This window comes from Asterias amurensis, chromosome 13, assembly GCF_032118995.1.
Source record: "Asterias amurensis chromosome 13, ASM3211899v1".
Lineage (NCBI taxonomy): Eukaryota > Metazoa > Echinodermata > Asteroidea > Forcipulatida > Asteriidae > Asterias > Asterias amurensis.
The window spans coordinates 20,943,408-20,966,038 of record NC_092660.1 but is presented as its reverse complement, the minus strand read 5'-3'; the positions used below and the strand labels follow the sequence as shown (position 1 = coordinate 20,966,038).

Below are 22,631 nucleotides of genomic sequence, written 5' to 3'. Positions count from 1 at the left end.
TTACCTATGAGTGAAAGGTTAATTGATACTGTGCAATTCAAAGGTCACTGGGACAGTGGCTATGGGCAGTAGTGTAACCAGAATGGAGTGGGCGAGAAGTAATGATCCGAATGGAATGTATCTTGAAAACTTAACAGGGCCCAATTTCATAGAGCTGCTTAAAGGAACACGTTGCCTTGGATCGGACGAGTTGGTCAAAACAAAAGCGTTTGTAACCGTTTTTTATAAAATGCATATGGTTGGAAAGATGTTTTAAAAGTAGAATACAATGATCCACACAAGTTTGCCTCGAAATTGCGTGGTTTTCCTTCTACTGTGCGAACTAACATGGTCGGCCATTTATGGGGGTCAATAAATGGCCGACGTGTTAGTCGACGAGGTAAAAGGAAAACCACGCAATTTCGAGGCATGTTTGTGTGGATCATTGTATTCTACTTTTACAACATCTTTCTACCTATATGTATTTTATAAAAAACGGTTACAAACGCTTTTCAAAGACCAACTCGACCGATCCAAGGCAACGTGTTCCTTTAAAGGAACACGTTGCCTTGGATCGGACGAGTTGGTCAAAACAAAAGCGTTTGTAACCGTTTTTTATAAAATGCATAATGGTTGGAAAGATGTTTTAAAAGTAGAATACAATGATCCACACAAGTTTGCCTCGAAATTGCGTGGTTTTCCTTCTACTGTGCGAACTAACATGGTCGGCCATTTATGGGGGTCAAAATTTTGACCCCCATAAATGGCCGACGTGTTAGTCGACAAGGTTAAAGGAAAACCACGTAATTTCGAGGCATGTTTGTGTGGATCATTGTATTCTACTTTTACAACATCTTTCTACCCATATGCATTTTATAAAAAACGGTTACAAACGCTTTTCAAAGACCAACTCGACCGATCCAAGGCAACGTGTTCCTTTAAGCACAAAATTTTGCTTAAGCAAAAAAATCCTTGCTTAGTAAAATCAGATTACCGGCCAAGACTCCATTCAATTGTTATGCTAAGTAAAAACAGCTAAATACCAGTCACAAGCAATGTATATGGCATGACATTTTGGCCAGTAACGTGTAAACAAGCGAGCAATTTTCATGCTTAAAGGCAGTGGACGCTATTGGTAATTACTAAAAATAATTATATGTATTAGCACAAAACCTTGCTTGGTAATGAGTAATGGGAGAGGTTGATGGTATAAAACATTGTGAGAAACAGCTCCCTCTGAAGTGCCATAGTTTTCGAGAAATAAGTAATTTTCCACGAATTTGATTTCAAGTCCTCTAGTTTAGAACGTGAGGTCTCGAAATCAACCATCTAAACGCACACAACTTCGTGTGACAAGGGTGTTTTTTCTTTCATTATTATCTCGCAAGTTCGATGACCGACTGAGCTCAAATTTTTACAGGTTTGTTATTTTATGCATATGTTGAGATACACCAATTGTGAAGACTAGTCTTTGACAATTACAAATAGTGTCCACTGCCTTAAAGCAAATTTTTTGCTTAAGCAGCTCTATGAAATTGGCCCAGGTCCACTCCTTTGACAATTTAAACCCATCAAGGAAGATTCAAATTCTTGCGATCATTGTGAGATCATGGGCGTGCACTGAATACAGTTGAAATAGAGATTTAGGTTGAATCAGAGAGACCAGCTGTTACTAAACTGCCATGTATCTAATTGGGAGAAGAAAAAAAATGACCCATTATTTGACCCATAAGAACCCCAGCCATGCAGCATCAAGAAATCATGGAGGTAGAATCAAGCAATATGGCACCACATCCATTGGGCAACGGGGCATTATTGCCACCACATCCATATGGGCAACGGGTGTTTACCAAGTGTATTTGCATTATTCCTCAATGTTTTAATCAATTCACACCCATGGAAGCACGAAATAAAACATTGTTGGAACAAAATGCTGTTCACCCCTGTGTGAGTTGTTGACTGTATAAAAACTCTCTAAACACTGTCAAAGGAGGGCGCACTCGATACAAACATTGCAACACAACTCGTCGTCACACGTGTGCATTGCTGCTGGGTGGTGTTTATTGAAAAAATGTAAAAGGCAATCAGTTTGACAATATCTGTCACTTTCCCTAAAAAGAATCCATATTGTTTGATTCGATGCTGCAATAAAAAAAATCAAAAATGCCTAAAGTAAAGAGTGCCAAGAAATCTCGCGTTCATGAACAGGTTTTCAAGCAGGGTAAGTCATTATTTTCATTGCAAATTCCAATTAAATATTATGAGAACACACGCTAACCATGGAGGTACCTCCATGCACTAACACAGTGCCAGTCAGTGTCGGTGTGATTATGAAACACAACTACATTACATACCTGCACAACAATTCAACGAGTTCCACGACTTTTCACTGCTTTTTCTATGCTCATTGCCATTTAAAAAAGTTAAATAAACCAGTTTAAACCAGATATTTAGTTCCTAAATTTGTGAATTTCTAATAGTTAGAATTTATAATTTTGTTATTGGAATTAGTTATTAATATTATACTTTACTTTTAGATTTAGAAATTAGATTCTCACAATACATTTTGTTTTCCTCTTCAACTTCCCTTTTCCCTTATTAAAGGAAAAGGAACACGTTGCCTTGGATCGGACGAGTTGGTCTATAAAAAGCGTTTGTAACCGTTTGCTATAAAATGCATGTGGTTAGAAAGATATTGTACGTAATAGTAGAATACAATGATCTACACAAATGCCTCGAAATTGCGTGGTTTTCTTTTTACCTCGTCGACTAACACGGTCGGCCATTTATGGGAGTCAAAATTTTGACTCCCATAAATGGTCGACCTTGATAGTTCGCGACGTACAAGGAAAACCATGCAATTTTGAGTGACACTTGTGTAGATCATTATATTCTACTTTTAAAACATCTTTCTAACCATATGCATTTCATAACAGTTTCAAACGCTTTAAATAGACCAACTCGTCCGATCCAAGGCAACGTGTTCCTTTAATATAAGTACGATGGCATTGTATTGTAATTGTTCATTAGACATTTCCAGTGCCCCTTCAGAGGTGCCCCTGCTCTCCCCCATGAAAAAGAAATCATGATAGTTTTTTTAGTTAGGTTAGTTAGGTAGCGCCAAAGTAAACTTGTTGCGATATAACGTAACCCTACGTTATCACAACTCGGCCTAAGTAAACAAAATAAACAACCGCAGTCTCAGTCAGTTGCTGCGGCATCAAAACAACAAAAATTCTGAGGATGGTGGCCCTTTTCACCCTGCACAGTAGCGTACACACAAATAAAGGCTTAAAATTCCCCCCACTAATAAACCTGTTCCCCTGGAAGCCCACTTAGACAAGAGGCAGAGCAATGCCCCCTTGCTAAAAAAACGTCCATCTACGCCGCTGTTCAAAACATGATTATTTGTTGGTTAAGTTTCGCCTCAAAATAGCATGAATTTCTTACCATTTTTTAAACCATGTTTTCTTGTTTTATTACACATTTGTCCCGAAAGCAAATAAAAGTATTACTTACTATTAACCATGGTAACATATTAAGTAAGTTAATAATTTCCTTGATGTATTTCCTTTAATTTGTTTGAATTTCTTGCCATTACAGGAATCCAGTTCAGGACGGCCATTGGTCAGCACATTCTGAAGAATCCATTGATAGTTGATTCAATCATTGATAAGGTATGCATCACCAAATCATGTTAATTGGACTGTATTGCAGTAAAGAAAGTTTTCATACATGTAGGCCCTATTACGCTTGCATTGATTGACCGATATTGTATTCTTGTATTTTTATCAATTATTTCCTACAGGCGGCCTTGCGTCCAACAGACACAGTGCTAGAGGTTGGTCCTGGAACTGGAAACATGACTGTCAAACTCCTGGAGAAGGCCAAAAAGGTACTTGATGCACTCTCCCAATATCCTTGTCAACATTTGTCATTGTAAAACACCCAAAGTTGAGTAGGTTACTTTTAACCAGTAGGTGATTGAGTAGGTTACTTTTAACACGACAGTATAGGTGGTAATAATAATAATAATAATAAGACTGGTAATGCGCACATATCCACCCTGCTGGGTGTTCAAGGCGCAGTAAAACCAAAAACAAAACAAAACACAACACAAAGAAAAACAGACACAACAAAATTAGTCATTGAAAACCTGTGACATAAGATGCAGTCAATCAAAATTATAACTTGTAGAAGGCATCAGTATTTATTTTGATATACCGACAATGACTAACAGTGTCACAGAATTTCTCCAGCAGCCCCCAACTATATGTCAAGGGAATCTTCTACGTAACACCCTTGCCCCCACCCCCAATTTCCCACTCAGACACATCTCCCCTCCCCTTATCCTCCTGCTTCAATGTTCAAGGCCAAAGAAAGAAAGATCCAAAGATAACCTCTAGCCTGGCTTCTTAATTAACATGATTGCTAAATAATTGTTGATGGAAAATTTATTGTTTCATTACAGGTAGTAGCTTGTGAGATTGATCCAAGACTTGCAGCAGAGCTTCAGAAAAGAGTCCAAGGAACGTAAGTATCCCTCCCAAGGCATCAGATTTTCATCTCAAACATAATTTTTTTTTTTTACTTGAATCCAACAGTAACTCTGGTACTTCTTCTAAAGTCTTTTAAATGTCTTTATTCTGACAGGCATGTAGCGAGCAAACTTCACATGGTCATCGGTGACGTCTTGAAGTCAGATCTACCTTTCTTTGATGCATGTGTTGCTAATCTTCCTTATCAAATCTCATCTCCTTTTGTCTTCAAACTCCTTCTCCATAGACCCTTCTTTAGGTAAGTCTTGTGTTTGAATTGTGAAACCTTTCCTGTATTGAATCTCATAGTCACCCTGGGCCTCCAAACAAATTACACAGCAGAGACTGTGAGTTACTTGATTTAGCTACATCAGTCATGCCAGTGTTTGATGCTCCTCCACTATTTGTAATGTTTAAGAAAGATGGTAAGACGTTTGCTGGCACCATCATATGATATTTAAAGAGTGTGCATTAAAGAATGAAAAAAAAATGTTCACAGATTTAGATGCATCTACTTTGGTCGGTTTGTAGGTTTTTCATGAAAGTCTATTTGTAGGTTTTTTATGTTTTTAACTGGTATTTGGAGAGAGTCTTTTACAGTAAGGTAGAATTTGTGGCTATAACATCCTCATTTCTTTGTTTGTATAGGTGTGCAGTGTTAATGTTTCAGCAGGAATTTGCTCAGCGATTAGTTGCTAAGCCAGGAGACAAGTTGTACTGCAGGCTTTCTATTAATACACAGCTATTGGCTCGAGTTGACCATCTTATGAAGGTAAGGAAGTGCTTTAAGACTCAGGAGCTCTTGTACTGCAGGCTTTCTATTAATACACAGCTACATGTATTGGCCCCGAGTTGACCATCTTATGAAGGTAAGGAAGTGCTTTAAGACTCAGGAGCTCTTGTACTGCAGGCTGTCTATTAATACACAGCTATTGGCTCGAGTTGACCATCTTATGAAGGTAAGGAAGTGCTTTAAGACTCAGGAGCTCTTGTACTGCAGGCTTTCTATTAATACACAGCTATTGGCTCGAGTTGAACATCTTATGAAGGTAAGGAAGTGCTTTAAGACTCGGGAGCTCTTGGAATGTTTAAATGAGAACACTCTCCTTCCTTCTTACATGTATGCTCGTCTAATTACATGTCCATGTTCAGTGATTGCCTATTGTCCTGCTTGCAAAAATATGAAAATCTGCGCCGCAGTTGTAGTTTGAGTCTCTTTCAGCCCCTTTACAAAATATATTGTATCTAGTGCATTCATTTCAAAGTTCTATTCAGTTGACACTAAGTTCTCCTTGTTGGTTTCCTTAGTGACAGTGGACCACTATGGTCCAACTTCATAAAGCTGTTCTTCCCTAAGTAATTAACAATTAGTCCTTACTCTATGATCAGTCATAACAAAAACTGACCACTCCTCCACAGGGCGACATCGGTTCAATTCATTTTAAGAAACCTGTGTAATCATTTTAGAAATGTTAATTTTGTTCAGGTTGGAAAGAATAATTTCAGACCACCCCCAAAGGTTGAGTCCAGTGTTGTTCGCATCGAGCCACGGAATCCTCCCCCTCCTGTCAACTTTCAGGTCAGTATTTTCTATTAAAGCTCCAATTATAAATTTAGCTGCAATGAACACTCTCTTCATCAACTGACATAAATTGACTGTTTACTTCATGGATGACAAGGCATATTTTTATCTGATTTTCAATTTTGTTTAATATTATTATTTAAAAGCCATGTGTTTAAAAAATCTATCATAGCCTCAGACCAGTCCATTGTGGATTTCTTGTACAAGTGTTTTTCTCAATCAGTTAGGGAGTTTCAACAGTCAGAATGGTAGGATTGTTCTAATGTGATTGATTAAATGTTGCAGAGCACAAACATAGATTGTTTTTGTAGCTCTTTCATGGTCCAGCAGAATTATTGTCTTTTGGTCCACTGGGCTGCGTTTGTATACCTACACACATGTCTGGGCGTTTTGTATAATCAATCTTATTTGATTTATTTTCTGATCTACCTGTCTACTTCTATTTGTAACTAACTTGTTTCATATGTTTTGATCAAAATACTTCCTCATTCCATTTTTAATGTTGTTATTATTAATGATTTATCAGTCTTATGAACGATATTGTATATCATTGTGTGCTTTATAAATTGATATTTCTTTTTCAAGTAATTTTTTGTTTAATTGAAGATCAGCTGGAGTGTGGAGAGGAGAGCCTCTAGACAGGAGCTTTGTTTCTTTTAGGCAATCACTCCGCTCCAGCTGGTTCTCTCTCCTTCCTCTGCATTTTAATTGCTCTAGTTCTATCCTGTATTATTTTGTACGAATAATATGCGATCTGGTACTTTTTATCTGCCCGAGAAATGAAATAAATATAATATAAAATTTAAGGACACATTCAGACACTCTCTTCTGGGAAAAAAATTTGTCCAATCGAATTTGCAGTCCACTGTTCAGTCTTCACAGGTCACCCGTTTATACTCATTGGTGAAGAGAAGCATACATGTACCATCACTTATACCAAAGGTAAATGACCGTTACAACAAGCCAATTTCGATTCCTCTGATGTCATCAAAAAGATTTTAAAAATGTTTATAAACTCAATTGATTGAATTCTGTCTAGGTTTCTAAAACAAAATGACTTTCTGTCTTGCCAGGAATGGGATGGTCTCGTTAGAATAGCCTTTGTTAGGAAGAACAAGACATTGAATGCTTCATTCAAGTAAGTTTGTTCATTTTTTTTTTTTTTTTTTTTTTTCTTTTTTTTTAACGAAGAATTATGTTTTGTTTGCATCCTTACATTGATGTTTGATAAGATTTGTATACTCAGTTCTCATTGAGTCCTGCAGAAAAGACAAATCCATAGTTTGATTGAATGGGATTTGAACCCATGTTTTCTTTGAGTCTTGAGCTAGCTGGTGATGGGATGCTAGTAGCTTGTGGATAGTTTCCCACAGGTTTTAGAAAGCATAAAGTATACAGAGGTTATCACACATTAGTGTTAATGTAAAACAGATTTATTATATGTATCCCTGAAGAAAATTGATTACATCATTCAACAAAACCAAATCTTTTATGTGATTTTGCAGTTAACTTGGCACTTACAGTATTTTTGTTTTTTCCTATTTATTGCAGGACCAGATCTGTTATGGAAATGCTTGAAAAAAACTACAGAATTCACTGCTCTGTCAAAAATATTGTGAGTATACTTTTTATCAATTTCAAACTCCTGAAATGTTTCTTTAGTCGAGTCACAATCTTGTGTTTTATTCGCGACCCAAAATTCTCTCAGCATGTGTGCCAGTTGTTTTTAATTTATGGTTTCATCACTCAAAGCAATGAATCAACTTTTCATTTGTATTTATATATATATTTTTTTTTGTAGCCCATACCCTCTGATTTTGACATCAAAGTACGAATTCAGCAAATTTTGGAAAGCAACGATTTTGACAAGAAGCGAGCCCGTACCATGGACATTGATGACTTCCTTCGATTACTGAACTGTTTTAATTTGGAAGGCATTCACTTCTCTTGAAGAAACTAACACAGAATTGTTTATTTGTGGAAAACTCATCAATTAAAAATAATGAAGCCGTTACTACTTAGGTTGTCTTTATCTAGCTCCCCGACTATGTTGAACGAGTGTTAACTAAAGTGGGAACAGGCTATCTTGACTTTGAGCTGGTTTGATCAATGGGCGTAAAATATATAATGGGTAAGAATTGATGTTAACAAAACAGTCTGCAACCAGGATCCAAATAATGGGCGGTACTTTTAAATGATGGCATTTCCAGATTTTGATATCCCCTGGAGTCAAAGATTTCATGGAGCTTTTGGGAACAGTCTCATAATTCCAATTGTATACAGAGAAAACAATGATATCTTTTGTTGCCTGGCAGATATAAGAAAACTCTGAATTCACTAAATTTATGTGGTAATAAACTACAAGGCAAACTGACTGGTTAAGTTTTTAAATAGTTTGGGTTTGAACAAAGACAAATTTACTCTAATGGGCAAACTGACTGGTTAAGTTTTTAAAAAGTTTGGGTTTGAACAAAGACAAATTTACTCTAATGGGCAAACTGACTGGTTAAGTTTTTAAATAGTTTGGGTTTGAACAAAGACAAATTTACTCTAATGGGCAAAGTGACTGGTTAAGTTTTTAAATAGTTTGGGTTTGAACAAAGACAAATTTACTCTAATGGGCAAATTGACTGGTTAAGTTTTTAAATAGTTTGGGGTTGAACAAAGACAAATTTACTCTAATGGGCAAACTGACTGGTTAAGTTTTTAAATAGTTTAGGTTTGAACAAAGACAAATTTACTTGGATGGGATTTGAACCAACAACCTCCGGATTACCGTACCATCACTCTACCAAGAACTGAGCTATCCAGCCTTATATTCACTCTACCAACTGAGCTATCCAGCCTTATGTTGCAATCTGTGTTCAGGTTCCAGTCACAAAGACAAAGACATTTCTCACCTCTGAAAAACATGTCTACGAAGGAGTGAAGGGGTTAAGAAAGCTCTGGCTGTTTACAGATCACAGGGACGCAAGCAAGTTACATTAAACAAAAACATTACAATTTATATTTATGTCATTTTATTACCAACTGTACAGATAGAGTAGCATTTGTTGAAATAAACTTCTTCAATGTTTGTTAATACAAAAAAAACTATGGTTCATTTATGTCTTGATGTTTGGACTAACCTTACTAAAAACAAGATTTATATTTCTACAAAATCTAGATCTTGCACTTATGCTATATTAGATAATATGCAACCTACTACTTGATCTTGTTTGTATTTATTCCTTATTTGCCATAATTTCGGAGTCTCTGTAAAACATTCCCCTGAAATTTGTAATGGGCAAAAGAAAACAGTTTGAACTTGAAACAAGTTAGGTTATTTCAAAATAAACTCATAATCATAATACAGTATACATGTATGTTGATTATTAATCAATTGTAAACATGTCATATTTAACGTATATCAAGATAAAATTCATAAATTAAAGCTAACAAGTTATTGACAATCTCTCTGCCTAGGCACTGAAGTACATACACCCTAAAACTACAAAGGAAAAAATAAATATTTCATTAAATTATCTTTCAAATAATTAACATACAACAAAATAAAAATCAAAACAGCCTTGAAAAAAACCCACAAAAAAACGCACAAATTGTACAACTCTTTTAATAATAAATACGCAATTAATTGGTGGTGAATAATATTTAAAGAATGATGGCTGTTTCTGCAGTATTTCCACGACTTGACATGCTTGTCTGTACCCCACCATGAATCTCCATAAGAATTTTACAACAAACAAAACAAAAACAAGAAAGGAAAAACATGTACAAAGAAGTTTCTTAAGAATAATACTGAAACTAATTCCAATAAAGAGTTTTTAGAAAGGTTTTCACCATGCATGATGAATAATTACTTTGTTATAATGAATATCGTTGCCTGTATGCTTTGTGTATTCGTTCTTTCTTTAGAAAAGAAAAACGTCTTTCTTGAATTGTCTTTTTTTCATCTTTAAAAGTTTAAATTTAGTTTTTGAAGAGTGTTTTCATCAAATATTATTAAAGTGAAATACAACTCGATGAAATGACAGAAATTGTTTTGAAGAAGTTCACAAATAAATCACAAGAAATACTTTATAATCACTTCTTCACATTACAATGGGTGTTACTGTTCAATTGTCTTTAGAACATAATAGAGTGCAAAGCGCATGTAAAAAAACCACTTTCCATTATTGTTGGAACTACAACATGAACATCTAGGATTTGATTGTGTTCAGCAAAACAATTAATAGTAAGAAAATTCAAATAAATCAATCAACGTACACAAAACAAACTTTGAATTTCTTCAAGTTACTGTATCAGCCAAACATAAAAGGTGAAGCTACATAAATTAAGATTTTCAGAGGATTTTTGTTAAGTCTCTCTCTAACCTTTACTTTGTATTTCAACTTTGTCACAATACTTCACTGTCTACTTCAGTATATTTGTATGCAAGTCTTACCCTGAGAAATGTTTTTGGATTCCTGTCATAATGTTGTTGCAGTTGTCTTGTTTTTGTCTTCGTTTCGAAATACTTCTACATTATTTGCTAAAATAAGAACTTCATTTTGACAACAAAGTCTAGGGATAACTATTAAGGTTAAAATATCTGTTGAAAATTAAAATACTGACATTTTTTCAAATTTTGTTTTTTACATACTTACAGTTTGATACTACTTTGAGTACACCATTCTAACTATTTACAGTGTATAAGGAAAGAAGTTAGGATTTGGATAGTCAAACTTGCTCCGATAGTTTGAGATGTACAATACATCAAATTTCTGAAAGGAGGGCATAAACGGCTGCAGCAAAGTAAAACATATTGGCACAGATTGTTTTAAAGCTGTGTCTGAATCAATGGCTTTTGCAAGTGGCTATGACTGAAGAGTCTTATTCTTTGTTGCTGTAGCCATAGCCAGAGATAACACTTGTATGCAATTCACTGAAGATTTATAGCAAATTGAAGATTGATACCAAATTGATGATGTGTTTTTTTGCACTGCCTCAAGTAATTTACAAGTGGAAACTATGCAGGGGACGTTTTGCAGAATTCATTATAAAACGAAGTAATCTTCAAGATCACTAATAATGAATTACACTTTGGCTTGCATTGTTTTTCGCTAAGTGAGCAGGTTACCAGTTAACAGCTTAATGACATTAAGCCCAGGTGGAAACAGGTATCACAATGCCCTTAAGCTTGTAATAAATTCCTGCTAAGCTAGTTTATCAGTAGTGTTTTACCGTTACTGTAACTGATGAATGATAAGCACTGTTGACTAGGCGCTTTCCGGGCCGCCGTGGGATTTATTTCCCTTTGACTTAACAGCGCTTATCACCATTATTGGTGTAAGCAGAAAAAATAGACTAACTGGTAATGGAAAAGCAAAATTGTGGCCAGGGTTTGTGATTAGGCCTTACTGCATAGTCCACTTACAACTTCACCTGAGTTTTGTTTTTACGAGGTCTTTTTGGTTTGATTTGGTATTCTACTTTGGGCCAAAATGACATTGTGCCTTTCCTTCACAAAATCAGAATAAATTTATTAAACACAATTTGCAGAATTGGATGCAAAGTCAAAGCTAGATAAGTGAATGTATATCTGTAGTTAGTCTTGTCCATTGTGGGAATAGAGGGGGACAAACCGTTTTCTGTTTCTTAATCAACAAGTGTTTTTACACATTGCAAGAGTAGAAAGAAATAATGAATTGAACTGGTATATATACACAATAGCTCCTAATAATATCCAATACCACCTTAGACTTGTGGACAAGTCGTTAATGTTGCGACGCGCGGTGAGATAGTCGAGTTGTCACTGCTCTTGCGCGAACTGCTGGTTGGCAACTTCTATATCACATTAATGGGGAGTAGAGTCGGGCAGCGCGCAGTAGTCGTGCAACCAGCAGTTCAAGCGAAGAGCACCGCTGCAACTCGACTATCTCACTGTGTGGGACCATAAATGACTTGTCCACAACATAATACTACCTAGACAGCATCCAATGGTATAGGAATCTTGTAGTCACAAACTTTACATGGTAATTGGTAAGTGTCTCCTTTTATAAATTAATAATCAAAACCACATTGCCATTTGCAGCCAGAGTTACAGATTCATTCACAATATTTACATTAATTGTTAAAACCTCTTAATCCCTAGGCCCACTGGTTTCCTCAATCCTCCACTATCATCTACTCTTATGTCACTTCATACCAACATGTTAGCACTTGGGTAAGATTGGTAGGCCTGGCCCAGTGATAACCAATTATTAACTGGGCCTACATTCCCCCATCCTCTGTCACTCAATCACAACATGTTTGGACTTGGGTAAGAGTGGTAGGCCTGGCCCATGGCCAGTGATGGGGAAATACATAAGGCCTGCAGTCCCCAATCCTACATTATCAGCCAACTGCCTGGAGTAGATTTTATGGGATTTTGGGAGAAGGGTTTAGGGTAAGAGGAAACCATAGCAGGTATTGAAGAAAACGGATGAGTGCATGCTACTCCCATCTTTTCAAAACAATTTAATAATACTTTAATTTCTATTATATATACTGTATACTTAATATAAAGGTACAAGAATACTTTCATTTATATCAATGGAATGGGGATGGCATCACATATAAAAAGCAAGCATTCACTAACCCAAGGCCCTACCCTTACCAAATGACAATCAACAATTGATTTGAAATAGATCACAAAATATTGGACAAATAATTTGTTTATTTAAAATTGTGAATGGTTAATTTTACATGAATTTATTACATTGCTGGATCCGCTTCCTCCCAAGAATTTGAGATAAGTCCAGGAAAGAATTTCCCTGGAAGGAGTGATTGGTAATAACAGCCTTTTGATACCAGTATGAAGTGCTTAAAAGCAGTGGACACTATTGGTAATTACTCCAAATAATTGTTGCCATAAAACCTTTCTTGGTGACGAGTAATGGGGAGAGGTTGATAGTATAAAACATTGTGAGAAACGGCTCCCTCTGAAGTGACGTAGTTTTGGAGAAAGAAGTAGTTTTCCACGAATTTGATTTCGAGACCTCAAGTTTAGAACTTGAGGTCTCGAAATCAAGCATCTGAAAGCACACAACTTCGTGTGACAAGGGTGTTTTTTTCTTTCATAGTTATCTCGCAACTCCCACAACCGATCGCGCTCAAATTTTCACAGGTTTGTTATTTTATGCATATGTTGAGATACACCAAGTGAGAAGACTGGTCTTTGACAATTACCAATAGTGTCCACTTGCTTCAAAAGAAAGACAATTATTATCTTATAAGTTCATTGAAGTTTGTCATTAACACTCCCACTGTCTGAACATTTCCATAATATCCACAAAGGTCTAATTATGACACATAAACTACTCCAGCCTGCAATATGATATATACCGCACTTTGTACACAATACTAGGCTTTAAAGGTTTGTTTAACTCACTAGAAAAAGTTACAAATCCCAGAAATTTGTTTTCTTAGCTAAACATATATAATAATGTTCAGGGGTTTAGTGAATGTCCATTTTTGTTTGTGATGCCATCGCCCAAAACAAAACAATACCCAAAAGCTCACCCCGAAAAACCCTCATAAAAACACGAGTATAAAAGAGCATTATTAGCAAACAGATAATCAACTTGGCTGAACTACACTAAGCATGTACATGTATTTTGCTGACAGACAATTGAAATTATCCTTCCCATCAACTCAAAAAAACTATTTTTAAATTTGACTTTTTTTTTAAAGGTTTAATAAATAAAAGCATTTGTACTAATCGCGATGACACTGTAGCATAGACTACTCTGAATGATCACATCAATGGTCACAACAGACTATGGGAACATCTTGTTGTCACTTGAGCCAGGCTTGGTAAGTACATGGACCAACCTTGGACTCAGTTTGGCCAGCCAGCGGAACACTGTTGATGGACAACGCTGATATGTTCCCAGATGTACAAAACCACCATGATAACTCTTTCAAAAATACCTACAGACATAAAAGAGCCCTATTCCTAAATTAAGATATCATGATGATGTTTTCATTGCAACATGACAATGTTGATGTGCCACATTGCTTAACACGTCATTATTGACTTGGCAAGGCAGTTTTCCCTTAGAACAAACGGGGCATCTCTTAGCCTTGCTCAATGCAGTTGAAATATTCACTCCGAAAAAGACCGCCACTGTAAAAACCCACCCCAAAACACTGTGTTGCGTAATGTGTGGTATCACATTGCCCCTCCCCCCCCACACTATCCGCATGCGGAGGGGGTTAGGTTTGTGTTGAAGCCACTGACTTATTACTATAATGCGCCAGAAAGAAGAGTTCCCACGGTCACCTCATTTCCATAATCCCGCGATAGACAAGACCACCTTGGTCAGTGGAGGGTGTCATTTTACACCGCATCACCACGGAGGCTCAGCATGCATGATAGGGTACAAAAATATGATGAGGAAAGTCACGATTGGACCTCAAAATTAATAATTCATTTACTTCACATCTGGTCTGTCAAAAGATATAAATATTCATGAGCTGCATACTAGCATATCCGAGACACCCCCCCCCCCCATTTTTTTTTCCCGATTTTGTATTATTTTTCTTTCTTGAAACACATTAAACCCGGAAGTTAAAGACCTGACAAGGCTGTCCGCCTGACAGCCTCTGCATCCGTGAGGACTTGTGCACATTATTCGTACCGCAGGAATTGAGAGATGTGACAGTGTAAACAGGTTGGTTTACAACTGTGTCTTTTTCGGTGTGAATAATGTGTAAAAATCTCAACTAAGCATAAAAGCTCTTCACTAACTACAAGGTAATAGACGTTCAGTGTCCAATCACGTGCATAAATGAAGATAACTTACTTTGCTCAAGCACCCAACATGCTTTTAAAATAATAATGTCATTCTATTCCTAATAATATTGTAATCTCTCTGTTCAAATTTCAGTCCATTTCAATAAAACAAAAAAACAAACAAATAAACCAAAGTACAAACTTCATTCACAGTCTGGCCTTATGCAGAGCAGCTAAACACATTGTCACAAAAGATATATCAACCCCTTGCACGCACTTCATATCCGGCGACTGTGCCACGCTCACCAATTTGATTGCCAAATTGGGTTTACGTGTAAACGCCGCGTCCCCTTTAATGCGCACTTCACTGAATAACGCAAATTGACATTGCCCACCAATGGCGCATCGATGTTGACGTCAGGTGAATTGGGTCAATATTGCATTAGGTGCTTAGCAGGTTTGATGTCATTTTAACTTTTGGGTCAGCTAACCCTCCCTATTGACTGATCATTAAATACAAAATGCCATATCTGAAATGGTGGCTACAGCTAGCGGCTATGACTACATCGCTGCTTTATCATGCATTGAGAAATAGGACAGTCTTAGCAACAGTCGTAGCCACACTGATACACCTCAGTCTCATAATACATGTGGTTTAACCGTTATGTGGCTGGGCTGTTGTGTTGCTGGGCTACATCTTGGAGTAATGCAAGTTTCACGTACTGTATGGGTATGGATGTAGACAGAAGTGCATTGCAAATATGCGGTCATTGATTTACCCAATTAGGATTGTGTCTTACTATGGCAGAATATTCTCTGATCCACCATTCAAACCTTTACTAATCAGTCAATAGGGGCAATAGGGAAGTGTCTCACAAGGCAGACAGGTTCGAAGCACAAATACATGTTCCCAGAGGCATTGCCTATACCAGTGTACACTAACCAGAATGTTTCAATGCACTGCGGGAACAATCCTACGTCATGGAATGCGCACGTTAGCATGTTGAACATTCAAATGGAGTCGACGGATGGCACAATGGACCAATATTTGTATAATCGATGGAATACTTAACCGATTCACTAAGATCATTCCAACCTTTTGAGACACTAGTAGGGTAAACCCATCATCAAATCTGAAAACAATAACACACACATCTCCAACGCCACATATGAATTATACAATAGTATATATTCTTAGAAAAAATAAATAATGTTGATTATAGGCTCCTTACAAACGATGACCACATCTTGCACAAAAAAGAAGTGCTTGACCGCTCACATATATTTGCCATGGTGTTGAAAACGCCAACAATCGTTTTTTTTTCTGGAAGAGAAAATCACTGGGACTTTTGCAGACTCCGCCCCTCAATGCGAGACTGGATTAGTTGCTTGCATATTGCTACTGACGAGAGGTCTACCGTTGGCTAAAGAGTCTGAGGAAACACTGTGCACTGGTGGTACCATTGTTAGGTTCCCTCGTATTGATTTAACCGTTGGAGAGTGGATTACCTGATGGGATGAGTGGGGTACTATAGGAGTACCAACCATGACGGCTCCATTGTCCTTGGAAAACATATTGTCACTGACTTCCTTATTATTGGAATCCACCTTAACATTAAGGTCATGTAAAAACTCCTTCTCAGGGCCAGCATCAAGTTTCATTCGCTTGGCTGAACCGTTGGTATCAGGGTCAAACACTACAGCATGTTTCAAACTGTCTTGGCTGGTGGCAGTGGCTGACATTTCATAGGGCAAGTCCCCAGTAATGAGGCCGCCTACCTCAGGGGATCCATTGTTCAGGAGTTCAGCAGAGGAAGATCCATTGAGAGAGGAGAGCATGGAGACAGAGTGAGAGAGCTTGTTGTTGAGTCGATGTTTGTCTAGATAACTCTGTGATGGGATAGGACTGACAAGACTCTCTGCATCGTCTAGGAAACGATCCATGTAATCCCTGCTGAAACAAAAATATAAACATGTGATTAATAACATCCAATACGCAAACCTATTTAACGACAAATCAAACGAGAAGTTGCAGGGAAGCAGCTAAAAGCAATACCCTACAAACATTTAATAAGTTTATTCCAACATGGTGGTTACTTACGTAATTCCTGGATGGAGATGGTATTTCTTTTTGGATAGCCTGGCTTGATTAGCAAAGCAGTCATGTCTTGCTGTCTTCTTCCAAAGGTAGTAAAACTGGACCAATTCACCAACACATCGTGTCCGAACCTACAACCAAACATACCAGACACAAGTTAGGTCAGGTTTGCTGTTGCACCATGTGTAGATCTCATTTGAGTAATGTTGGTTCTGATAACCTGTTAACAACTCAACGTTTCAATCAGTATGCTCTGATTGTCTTCAGGAGAACGCTGGACTGTGTTGCTCATGTTTGGAAGTATCTTTACAGAGCACCAAACTACCTTATCCCAAAAGGAATTAAAACAAACATCGTTTTCATATGGGTCTATCGACTTTGCCTGAGGTAGCAGGTTTTTGCCTCTAGGACTTGACATCTCCACCAATGCCAGTTGGGAGAGGTACATGTATATCTCAGGCATTGCTAAGAGTGCTTCCTTGCGAACTGGTTGTCTATATCGAGCTCGGAAGTTCTTGCATTCTTATGCTACTCTCTACCTGTATAAGAAAAATATATGCCCCCTAATGGAGCACTGTTGTCACATTTGGGCTGGAACTTCTGCCTGTCACTTATCTTTATTAGATAGGGTGTAGAAGCGTATTGTTAATCTTGTTGGTGAAGTGTTGGGGTCAACGTTACAACGTCTTTCCCACCGTTGGTCTGTAGCCAGCATCTGTCCTTTCTACAGATAATGTCATGGTGAATGTGCCTTCAGTGTGTCCCACCTAGTTCCACCTATCAGAGTTTTTGAGCTTAACCCAGACTTTCTGCTTCTTCTCATCCAAACATTCTTGATCTGCTGAGATGAGTCATTCCAGCAGCTTTATTCCACGAACTGCATCTCTTTGGAACTCCTTGCCTGGTGCATGTTTCCCTCCATCCTACAATGTAGACTGCTTTAAGAGGAATATCAATTCCTACCTTCAGCTCCCTGGAGTTCTTTCCATTTAAAAACACTTTTCTTCTTGTAGCCCCACACGAAGAGTGGCCTTTAGACTTGTTTGGGGCAAACTTGCATATAACACAAACATAACAAAATAAACAGGCTCTTGGCTCTTCATTGGCATGTACACAATAAAAAACAAACAATTTTTGTTTACTGAATAATTTCATTTATAAATTTTAATTTCCATTTTTAGGCTTACCTTGTTCAGCTGGATAATATGGAAGTTCTTCCCGTACGCTCTTAGCCCACTTTCAAAGTTGCGACACTCTTCTTCTGACCATAGACTCATCTCGTCCATTGGGGGCGCTATTTGCATCCGGTGACGCCTTAGGGCCTCATCAACATTGTGGCCGCATTGCAAGAGAATATAAAGGGTCTACAGAACAAGCCGCATAAAAGAAAAAAAAAAAAACAGAGCAAATGTATTAAAAAATGTGTAACTTTCCTCCTTGCAGGACAGTAGAGTCCAGGAATTTTTTAGGTGAAGTATTGAACAATGAACGAGATGGACAACAATAAAATACAGGGTTTGAATGTGGCCTGTAGTGCACAGATTAATCCCGGTCATACCACATGCGTCCTTTAGCAAGACACTCAACTACAATTGCTCCTTGTCATTCAGGGGTTAATGGGTACCTGTGAGGGCAAATTGAAGCAGCTTGTTGTGCTACATACTTGGAAACTTGGCAGCACAAGTTGCACTCTTCAAATGGAGTCCAGATGGTTTCAGGAATGAAATAAATGAGCCAGTGACCAGGGGAGGATTCCATAAAGAGTTAGAACTTGTCCTAACTTAGGACTTGTTCTAGGAGACACTAAAAACTTAAGGCTAGTCCTAACTTAGGACTTGTTCTAGGAGACACTAAAAACTTAAGGCTAGTCCTAAGTTAGGACAAGTAATTCGTCCTTACGAGAGATAAAAAGACTAGTGTTAACTCTTTGTGAAATCCAACCCCTGGGGTAACAATGTTGGAGTGCCATCGAGTGTATTGTTCGTTTTAGTTTGATAGTTTCCTGTTTTGTTTTATCTTACCCTTTCATCGTCTCGTACATGACAACCCTGAGGAAGTGACTTGACACCCATCGCTCCTACCGGAGGTCGTTGAACCTCTCTTAGATAGTTCTCAACTAGTTCCATGTTAAGCTGGTTCGGATCCCATAGTAGCCTGTCTTCATTGTCATATGCTACAATTAAATTAATGGTTAGTTCATTAGTTCAATATAATCTTAAAGGACTGATACACTTACTGTAAAAATTTTGGACATACGAGGTTCACAATTTCTACCAAGAACTGACAGGCAATCAAAATAACTTTCAGGAAACTCTTGGTGGGATGTGAACCCCCCCCCCCCCCCCCCCTCTTATTAGTGACTTACCTGGAGCATCACCATAGTGACTCAATCCGTCTGGGATGACAGCCTGATAATCCGACCCAACGCTTATTGTCTACAAAACAAAAGAAAAGTCATGAATACCCAAAACAGGTAAATTAATAAAATCCAAGAATTAAAACGAGTTTGCTGTTGCAGTCTATACAAACAACAATGACCCGTGCTTTGAATACAGTAAGTGTTATTGCTTAACGTTTCTACTTTGGCATACTTACTATATGCTAAGGTCATATCATTTTTTGCTGCAAATTGACAGTACAGTCCAATCTAAACTCCTATACCATTTGGTATTACTAGAAAGATTGCCCATGTTCTTGAATCAAACCAATCATGTAAATTAAATGTTTAGTTTGATTGATCTCACCTTTTTCCAATCTTCTGGGGGTACATAATCTGAATCTTCAGAGCCTGAATCAGAATCTCCATCAGTAGCTGTGTTGGCTGCCAGAAAAAAAAAAAAAACAATTCTCAACTTTAAATACAAATTGCAACCAGTCAACCCTGTCTTTATTGGTATAAAGTAAGTCAGATACTGGAGAAAGACAAATGAGAGTTTGTTTTGATTTAAGGGTCTGGGTACTTTTTGTAACACAAAACACAATGTCATCAGATTTACAATAAACTAATGAAATTTTCCCTTTACATGTAAATAATATTTGCCGAGGTGCTGTAGTTTTTGAGAAATGAGTAAAACAATGTCACAAAATTTCCATCGCAGTTTTAATAGCATGTATAACGTTTAACATGCTAAAACAATTTTGTAAGTTTAATGTAAATCTGTGGACATTGTAATTTGTGTCTTACAGAGAGTACCCAAATTCTTGAAGAAAGATGACTTACATCTAAGTGACTTACATCTAAGTAGTCTATGTGTTCCGTAACTACCAGGGCTGTCACTAGCATGACTCCCTGGTCCCGGGAAGAGATCACTGTGTAGATCATCCAGACTTTCTTCCCCAATTCCTTCCTCAATGTTCTCACTCTCGTTAGGCAGCAGGTCCTGGGCTATCTCCTCCTTGTCAAGAGTAAGATTGCTGGAGTTGAGGATCTCGTCCGTACTGCCATCTGTCTCTGTGGAATCTTCGTGATGTTGTTGCTGGGGCGGTGAGCTCGGGCAGTACATCTGCCACAGCTGGTCTACTGGAATTTCTGCCTCCTGTTAAAAGAAAATCAATACTGCTTTTAAGAAAAGATAACAAAATTGAAAGGTATACAAACTTTCTGAGAAGCATTCTTCTTTTAAGTATTTTTTTTTACTTCAACAAACTTTTACTTTTACAGGACAATGGACTTCTGAATAGTATGCATACCTCAGCAAGTTCATCCAACTCATTGCTGAAGCATTCTCCAATATCACCACTCTCCTCTTCTTCAATGGTTCGCTCGTCGTCAACATCATGAACGAGCATTTCTGCCGTCATTTCAAAGTCCTGATCAGTCTCTGCAATAAGAGGCAACCAGCATAGTGTTTTTACAATGTATCATTTTCCTTATTTTATTGTGTATTGCTCATTTTGTTTTCAGGGATTGGAATGCTTTAAATTTAAGACTATTATTTGCTTACCTGGACTGGAGTCACTTGTAGTGGGCTGAAACAACAAACACAAGATTGAGATCATCATTCATCAGATTTCAATTTTAAAAAATTTGAAGGGGATGATATTATGATCAGTTTTCCAAAGATTAACAATTTTATTCTGACCAGAGCAAATTGAACAGGAAAAATAACCATACTACACACTGCGCTTCTCCAATTGATTTGAAAATGTACAGTAGGGAGCACTTTTTTCTGCTACCGGAAGCTGGTATGGTTTTCACGTACCATGTTCTAGTATCGCTTTCACCGCTCGGCAGTCCAGTGGCTGCTTATGTTAGTGTTAGTGTTCTAAAGGATGACATGAAATAATAATATTACGAGATTACCAGAGAATTGGAGAATGCTTCAAGAAGTGAACTGTCTTCAATTATGTTAGTTTTTTCCCTGGTTTTGCTCTACATTATTAGCTTATAACACACCTTTACAACAATACATGACTATCATTAATTATTTGTTTATGTACATATTGTTTACTAATTAGAGGGATACCTCCTTGGCCTGCTGTAGAGAGTGACTCTAGTGTTTTTCTGTGCTCCTGCAGTTCTGACAACACAGTACAAATTCATTTGAATGTAATTATTAAATTAGCAAAGAGGTGTTCAATTTGCACTGGTCAATTTGCATTGAAAACAAATACAAAATATGTAAACTGTACTTGTTTATGTTCAAGTCAAATTAAATTCCATCTGCAAACACTCACTCGGTCAGCAATGATTAGTTAAATCTTCTTCAGACTACGTATTAACTGCATTGTTCGCTGTATTTTACATTATTTTTTCCCTTTTAACAAAAAATTAAGTTCCTTTGCAGTTAAAAATATAATTGTGTTTTAGTTTTTTCAATTGTTCAATTTGTTTTTCCCAACTGTTAAGTTTGTTATAAATATTTATTTTAATTTTAAATTAATTCTCTTCTTTTTTTTTGCAATCATTTTTTATGAATTGTTTTATTTTAGCCTACTTATAATTTAAATAACTAAGTAGGCCTAAATGTAATTTATCTAACTAAAATCACAAATATGATTGCAGCTTTTGTTGCTTGATAATAACACCATTGATAAATTTCACCTCATATATTTTAATTGTAAACATTATTTTTAATTTAGATCGATATGAACATTCGCCTGATGAACCCGCGCCGGTAAAACTTATTCAGAAACCGATTCACTGAGCGCACTGATGTACCTGTGCGCATCCAAATGGCGCATTGCCACTACTTACGAACTTTGTAACGTTAGCAGTTAGGGAAGTTGAACAATATATTTTGTTTATTCAAACAAATAACGACAGTCAACGCTCACTTCTCACATAAATATGAACTGTATGTTGTCAACTTCCTACTAAATGAAAAAATACATGTTAATGATAGGAAAAGTAGTAAGAAAATTACGAAAACAACTCCGCTCAGAGAGGATTTTTTAGATTACTCACCTCGGCCATTTTGAAGAGTACGATGGGATATCGTTGACCTGAAAGGTCAAAAGACGCCCGGATGAAAAGGTCTTACCGAACGAAATGAAAAGCGAACGGTGATTGGTTCATTCTAAAATCAAGTATTTCATATACAAGAGAGTATTAAGTTCATAAACATACTTTTTAATTTTTTTGTTAATGTATATTCAAACCAATTTACTTTTCAATTGTTAAAAAATTGCTAATTTTATTCAAATAATGAGTAGTATTTTCGGTATTTTTCAAAT

General features: G+C 37.0%; 2 protein-coding genes across 5 annotated transcripts; one reads left to right on the top strand and one right to left on the bottom strand.

The window, feature by feature from the left end:
- The first annotated feature begins 1,991 nt into the window (after positions 1-1,991).
- On the top strand, positions 1,992-13,117 carry LOC139945787 (dimethyladenosine transferase-like). Its single transcript, XM_071943211.1, has 10 exons — positions 1,992-2,200; positions 3,583-3,656; positions 3,788-3,874; positions 4,451-4,512; positions 4,633-4,776; positions 5,166-5,289; positions 6,004-6,096; positions 7,173-7,237; positions 7,651-7,714; positions 7,901-13,117. The coding sequence occupies exons 1-10, from the start codon at positions 2,143-2,145 to the stop codon at positions 8,048-8,050; spliced, it is 921 nt and encodes a 306-aa protein (XP_071799312.1). The 5' UTR covers positions 1,992-2,142; the 3' UTR covers positions 8,051-13,117.
- Positions 13,118-13,267: 150 nt separating this feature from the next.
- On the bottom strand, positions 13,268-22,424 carry LOC139945786 (mesoderm induction early response protein 1-like). 4 transcript variants are annotated; one of them, XM_071943206.1, is made up of 10 exons: positions 22,363-22,424; positions 20,900-20,924; positions 20,646-20,776; positions 20,176-20,491; positions 19,700-19,776; positions 19,321-19,390; positions 18,977-19,128; positions 18,143-18,319; positions 16,959-17,086; positions 13,268-16,811 (listed from the first exon to the last, which is right to left on the bottom strand). In XM_071943206.1, exons 1-10 carry the CDS (start codon positions 22,369-22,371, stop codon positions 16,223-16,225), a joined length of 1,674 nt encoding a protein of 557 aa, XP_071799307.1. In that variant the 5' UTR covers positions 22,372-22,424; the 3' UTR covers positions 13,268-16,222. The 4 variants fall into 4 exon arrangements, with proteins under 4 accessions (XP_071799307.1, XP_071799309.1, XP_071799308.1 ...); XM_071943208.1 differs by having other exon boundaries at positions 20,191-20,491; positions 22,363-22,423; XM_071943207.1 differs by having other exon boundaries at positions 13,268-16,808; positions 22,363-22,422.
- Between the last annotated feature and the right edge of the window lie 207 nt (positions 22,425-22,631).